The 6,424-nt window shown below is 43.5% G+C and overlaps 1 protein-coding gene across 2 annotated transcripts; it reads right to left on the minus strand.

Annotated features, from left to right (window-relative positions):
- Window positions 1–187: 187 nt before the first annotated feature.
- On the minus strand, window positions 188–5,833 carry e2f7 (E2F transcription factor 7). Of its 2 annotated transcripts, none has more exons than XM_088288469.1 (13): window positions 5,636–5,833; window positions 5,108–5,183; window positions 4,730–5,020; window positions 4,487–4,646; window positions 4,127–4,345; window positions 3,764–3,919; window positions 3,559–3,693; window positions 3,363–3,479; window positions 3,205–3,289; window positions 2,555–2,843; window positions 1,929–2,016; window positions 1,532–1,839; window positions 188–1,444 (listed from the first exon to the last, which is right to left on the minus strand). In XM_088288469.1, the coding sequence occupies exons 2-13, from the start codon at window positions 5,165–5,167 to the stop codon at window positions 1,292–1,294; spliced, it is 2,061 nt and encodes a 686-aa protein (XP_088144595.1). In that variant the 5' UTR covers window positions 5,168–5,183; window positions 5,636–5,833; the 3' UTR covers window positions 188–1,291. The 2 variants fall into 2 exon arrangements, with proteins under 2 accessions (XP_088144595.1, XP_088144594.1); XM_088288468.1 differs by having other exon boundaries at window positions 1,514–1,839.
- Between the last annotated feature and the right edge of the window lie 591 nt (window positions 5,834–6,424).

The raw sequence follows: 6,424 nt of genomic DNA on the forward strand, positions 1-6,424 counted from the left end.
CCCGCAGAATTCGACAACTACGGGTAAAAACACGTCAACGTAATATTGAAATTGAATTACTAATCATTCCAGTGGAAAGAAAAATATGTCTGTTACTAAATACCAAATTAAAAACAGCAGCTCCCAAAAATACAGAAATATTACTTTTATTTATGTGACAGTTATTAGAGGAAAATCAATGGCCCACAGCTACAGTTAAATGGTACTGGACCAGATTTGAAGCGCCCATACTTAAAACTAACAGTGCAATCAAAGAGTAAGACAAGCATGTAACAATACGAAAGCATGAAACGATACAATGCACACAACAATAACAACTGTACATGGATGAACACGTATTAGTGGGTTGTCCTGCACGCTTTGGTGTGGCCTCCTGAATGGTTCACAGTGGGTTGGTCAGTCAGTACAGAGCACCGTTAGGTTACCATGGTAACCCCCTTAATAACCTGAAGAAAATGTGCCATGACAACTGAATACATATATTTAAAAAAAAAAAAATACAAACAACAACCCTTAAAGGCACTTATCCCGCAAATGCATCAGCCCATGTGTGTTTTGTTTGCCCCCTAAAAAATAGTCATGCGTCATCTCAGACCAGCGGGCAAACATTTCTCCTGTACTCCTACAGTTCTGCAAAATACCCCTATGGTAGAAGTCATGAGAATTCAAGTACCTGAATGCATCGTCAAGTTTTGCTTCACCATAAAACATTATGGCTGCCAATACACAACACACACAGCCACACATGTATTTCATGTACAGTAAACAGGCCTTTTCGTCACTTCATCTTCACAGTAATGTTTAAAATAAAATAAACCAATAACAGACTAATTTCTGATAACTTGTACAAATGAATAAACATACACTTAGTGCTTCAAGTGTTACAGTCCTTGTAATTAATATATATTAGCAAAAAATATATAAATAGGAATTATTAAGCGTGTGTGATTAGGGGAGAAGGTAGCTTGGTTGAAATTTGAACGGGGGGAAATTTAGGCTTTAAATCTTGTAGTGCCAAACAGCTACCACAGGATGGCACTGTTTCACTGAGAACACATTCAGCAAATCCATTAGCAGTCCATGAATGATATACAGGAACCCCGGCACATCCAGTAGTAATTGATGTCCACCCAAAATGGTTGGACAATGAATCTGTCCCGAGCACAAGAACAACCAACAGCCGAATTTGTAAATGCCGAACTACGAATATGCGGAGGTTCACTGTAATTGAATTCCCTAACTTTAAATAGCACCGGTAACGCTTTCGAGCTCACTGTTCGCGTTAAGACATCTAACAAGGTGACGGGTGGTTGACATCCAGTCTCCTCTGCACGGAGCCTCGCTTTCGGGCTGCTGGCGCCGTGCTGACACCCTCCATGGTGCACGGAGTCTGGAAGAAAGTCTTGGACACGGTTGCTGGGATCTCCTTTGGAGTGTGCGGAGTCTATGAAAGCAGAATCAGATTTGTCAATCTTTTAAGATTTATTTGAACCCTTAAACATGGAAGCGTTACCTGCGTAAGTCTCCTTACCAGTGGTTGCGGAGCTGTTGTAGGATGTGGCACCCCTGAGGCACCCCGCCCGCCCTGTTCCGGCGTGGAAGGCGACGGAACAGGTGACACCTGGCCAACCTCCGACGGTAGGCCGTACGGTGCAGCCGCCACCATAAAGCGCGCGGGCAGGTTGAAGCCCACATGGGCGTCGGCGCCCTGCACTGGGTAGTGGGAGATGGCGGTGGACGGCACCAGTACGTAAGGCAGCGCCAGCGGGGGCACGGTGCCGCGGGTGAGATTAGCCGAGGACTGGCCGGAGGGGAGCAGGAAGTTGAGGTTTTTCAGACCTGAAAAAAATAAAAGGAAAATAAATGTTCCTGATTCATTTAGTATTGTATAATAATCACATGATGTGGTCCTATTGAGGAGGCTTTACCGGTATTGTTTGGCACATAGAGGTAGTGTGACGCCTGAGTGCCGGTGACGCGCTCATCAGATACTTGTGACACGCTGCTTTGCGCTCTCTGAAAGATAAATGAACATGACCTCAATTTTTAATGGCTGCTTCACACACACAAGGGCTGCAGAAGATTTGCCGTTTTAGTTTACCAGTATATGATTAGAATTTCCTAGTATGGTAAAGAGACTTTGTAAACATTGTTTGTATACCATTGTTTATTAGAGATAAGGCATTTGTTTGATCCCCCCAAAAAATAAATAAAAACACTGTTAACATTAATTTCATGATAATTTCTGATTGTTTTTTTAACCAGTATTATGAATTAAATCACTTTTATTTAAAAAAAAGAATTCATTTTACTCTAGAAGAGGCCCTGTTATTTTCAGTAAATCGATGCATTAACTAAAATATTGTAATGTTACAATTTTTTTTTTAATTATAAAAATATTTTTAATACGTTATTGAGTGAATCGGATATGCAAAAACATTCTAGCATGAATAAATTCACATTAAAAAAAACTCTAGTAGTCAATATGCCAGCAGGCCAATTCAATATCTTACTCGAAAATGAAAGGAAAATCCATTTTAGCTTCATGCCTCACCTCTTCTCCTCTCTCAAAGCCAGATGGGCTTTTCTTGACCGCCACCACCACCTCCTCCTCCACGGATTCCCTCTGTCTCTTCCTCCCTTCCGTCGGTTCTTCTCTCGGCGACCCGGGGCCCTCCGCGGCTCCCTCGGCCTTGCTCGTCACGTCTGGTTGGTTGTATAGCATGACCACGGAGGGTTGGGAAAGGCCGGGTAGGTAGGCCAGGCAGTGGGGGGACGAAGAAAGCGTAAAAAGCCGCTCCGGGTGCAGGGCGGGGACGAGCAGGGTGGGCGCAGCCGGGTTTCTGCAAAGAAACGTGACGTGTCAAATCATCGGCATGACTTATGCATTGTGTTCAGTTAAAAGTATTGCAATGTCACATAATTATATTTTTGACTGCATGAATTTCGATCTTTTTAAATATTTAATCACGCATACACTATTTAAAAAAATATATTTTTGCCTTCAGAAACTGGCTATTTTTTTTTAAAAATGTGTTTTTAAAAAATTGTATAATTGGGATAAAACAGCTTATTAATAGCATTTTTATTTAGACTTTAATGTGTAAATTTGCATTATTATATTTTCATAACTCTCTGGAAGAATGAACACTCATGAAAAAAAATGTTGACCCTTTTTTTTGTAATGATGACTTAAGAACTCACCCATTGTGGTTTCCAAACTGCAATGTACAGACTGCCTCGCCGGCTCCCGTCCTTCTGGAATAATCCAGCGGCTGAGGTCTAAATCCTGTCGAACAAAAGTGTGATGAACTCGTCCTTGTTGATAAAGTACAGCGCTAAAGTAAAGTAGCATCGCTCACCGTTTGTGTCCCTGCGCGGGCTACTTGGTGCCGAGGTGAGGTTAAAAGAGGCGTGGCGTGCCAGTTTAGAGTTTCTGAGGTCTTGGGCTTCAGGTGAGGTGACGCCCACAAGAGCATCTGCTAACAAAGATAATCAGATCAACATCTAAAAGGGGTCCAAGAGCAGCTTAATAATCAAGAAGTCAAAGATACGCACCAGATTTGTTAAAATCCACCGGTCCCAGCCATCGAAAAGCCGGCTTCCTGCCTCGCTCCTCTCGCACGTGCACTTTCTTTATGAGGCCCAGGCTGGTCAGCACGTTTGCGATATCATACAGACGTCGTACCTTGGCTGAAAGAAACACGCGTGTTTAGTTTTACGAAACGGCGAAATAAAATCACTCGGCGGTGCCGGTGCTCACTTTTGTACTTGCCGTGACTGGACGAGTCCTGACTCTCCTCGATGAGAACCTTCGCCGCTGCTTCCAGGGTGACGGTCTGCGTCTTGGACACCAGGAAGAGCATGACGAACTTTTGGCTCATGATACGGAGGGATTTGTCTTTCCGGTTTCCAGCCGCTGCAGACAACGTACAGATAAAATTGTAAAATATTGCTTTGAGCGCCATCTAGTGGCATCCGTGAGTGAAGGAACTATGTTGAAGTGGGGGAAGTCGTTTCATGTAGTCAGCCCATAGCATTTTCCAAAGTCAGCAAAGGAGGGTTCAAGAACAGGCAGATCGGCCCCTCAAATAAAATCTGTTATGAAGGACACATTAATTCTTACCGTGGCCGTTGTCGTCCTCTTGGCTGCGCCCGGCCTCACTCGCGGCGAGCTCCATGTGCCGGTGGTAGCCCTGCTGGCGGCCCCGACGCTGCAGCTCCTGCAGCGTGGCCTCCAGGCGCAGGCGGCCGTGCCACGTGTAGCTGTTCTTAGCCATGCGGCCCACGATCATGAGGGACTCCAGCACGTTGACGATGTCGTAGATGCGCCGCCGCTCCACCCCTGGATAAAAATTTTAAATGAGAGAAAAAAAATCTTGGAATACATAAAAAAATAAAATAAACACATGTAGTTGTCTACAAGCTTGGTCACAGAATGACACCAGTAAGGGAAAGTGCAACTGTAATTATATTTGCTTCTGACCTAAACTAGTCGCCACCTCATCCAGGGAGATCGAGATTGGTTTGTCAGGCGGTGGAGAATCCGGGTAGAGAGCTAGGAACTTTTGGCACAGCAGACCCAAACTCTTCTGCTTCCTGCTCGGCTTCTTCTCGGCGTCGTCGTCTTCTTCCACTGCTTCAAACTGTCAGAAAAAAACTTTATTTCAGGCTTCAGTCTTAGTAGAACTGGTCATGGTTTTGACGACTTTCGAAGCAAATTTCTCACCTGATCCTCAGCCGCCCCTCCGTCGTCTTTGGCGATAGCCGCGCTTTCCGTTTCGTTCTCGATGGGCCTAAAGAGCACTTTCCTCATCTCGCGGTTTCGGATGTCGGGACTGGCGGCGTTGATTAGCATCTTCAGGTTGGCCGTAGGCGACCAAGGCTCGGCCTCTGCGGCACGTTTGATCGGGGTAATGTGGCCTGAGTCCGGGGTACCGCCTTTCCACTTCATCACGGGTATGCAAGGCTCTGTAGACTTGGTCGGGGTGGATTTCCTCCGTACTGTGAGTATATTTTCCTGCAACAGAGACCATTTTAAAACTGTTAGTGTCTTTTTCCCTCCATTTCCTTACATGGAAGCACTTTTACTCTCTGGCAGTCTTACCTTCAGTTCACTTTTCCTTGAACTTGTAAGATCCTTAAGTGCAAGACATTCAACTTCCATTTTTTTTAGGGGAAACCTGCATTACAGTACAAACAAGAATATCAATAGGAGGTAAAAGCATTGTGAGTCGACATGTTTAAAATAAACGATGCTAGGGGGGAAAAAACTGGAGGGCAGCTGAATTTGGCGCAAAGTTATCGAGCGCCCGTCTCCAAACTTAAACAATCAACAAAGTAATGAAGTACTTTAAGTTACTCCTTTATAGTATATGAGGTCATCTGTATGGTTAATCGGCACTTTAATCACATCATACAAATGTAACATCGAAGGACACTCCTCGCTAATCGTTCCAGTGACTTATAAAACAAAACACACTAGTTCTACTATGGTTACACATTTAATACCGATAGTAAAGTAAGGCGGACAATATCGTTCAATAGTCAATATATTTGTTTAGTTACGTAACATTGCCGCCAAGTCCAAACTTAAATCAGACGTTAAAAGCTGAAAAATGTCCCCCCAACTTACCGGTGTTTTGAGCCGTCAAAGCAAAGCCTCGGTTCTCTTCAAGAAAGTCGTCGTCGTGTTCTCTCGTCAACCCGCCATCGCAGCTAATTTTCCCTCTTAAAAATAAGCGGCCAGCCCCTGATAGTAACTACCTGTCCCGGTGGAGGAATTTGCGCTCTGTCCCGTGGAGACTCCAGCATCACCCGCTCAAGCTTGCTTTCTGGCGCTCTTCGGCATCTGGCTGCGGCTAGCCAATCGGAGTAGAGCTTGATGTGACGTTGTCTGAGCACGGGCCAATTAGAAAGGCTGTACTTGCCTGCGCTGCATGGGTTCCACCAATGGGCGCGCGTCGTTGACCACGCCTCTTGAGAGTTTTGTTGGCGGGGCAACAGGCGCGCTGTTTCAAAGCTTGTCAAATATTGAAGAGGTCTCACTATCGCAAATAACATACTGTCAACTTTATTTGTAGAGAACTTCAAAACTTATGTGTTTATTTACTACATTAGACTTTATTAGTTTATAAATAGAATTATTAATGTTAGTTTATAAATACAGTATCCAGTAGTATTTTTATTTTTGTAATTGTTATTTCTATTATTGACAAATCATAAATTGCTTTATGGAGACGCAGAACAATTTAATTTTAAGCGTTTCGTGTTTTTTTTTTTTACATGTGTATGTGATTTGTTCTAGCTTTGTATTTTATTTTTGTATTTTTTATTTGGTTTATGTATTATATTTTTGTTATATAATACTTTGTTTGATTGTCATTGCCTTTTATTTAATTTGTTTTCCGGTCTTGCTTTATTT

The sequence above is a fragment of the Idiotropiscis lumnitzeri genome, chromosome 2 (assembly GCF_059441095.1).
Source record: "Idiotropiscis lumnitzeri isolate Australia: NSW breed Sydney's pygmy pipehorse chromosome 2, RoL_Ilum_1.0, whole genome shotgun sequence".
In the NCBI taxonomy this organism is placed as follows: Eukaryota; Metazoa; Chordata; class Actinopteri; order Syngnathiformes; family Syngnathidae; genus Idiotropiscis; species Idiotropiscis lumnitzeri.

Bases quoted from the DNA above. Each gene is read 5' to 3' on its own strand.
- e2f7 (XM_088288468.1), bottom strand. From the start codon at position 5,167: ATGGAAGTTGAATGTCTTGCACTTAAGGATCTTACAAGTTCAAGGAAA. The intron at 4,647-4,729 runs GTGAGAAATTTG...TTTTTCTGACAG, and splicing joins GAGGGGCGGCTGAGGATCAG to TTTGAAGCAGTGGAAGAAGA. The intron at 1,445-1,513 runs GTAACGCTTCCA...CTGCTTTCATAG, and splicing joins TGGTAAGGAGACTTACGCAG to ACTCCGCACACTCCAAAGGA.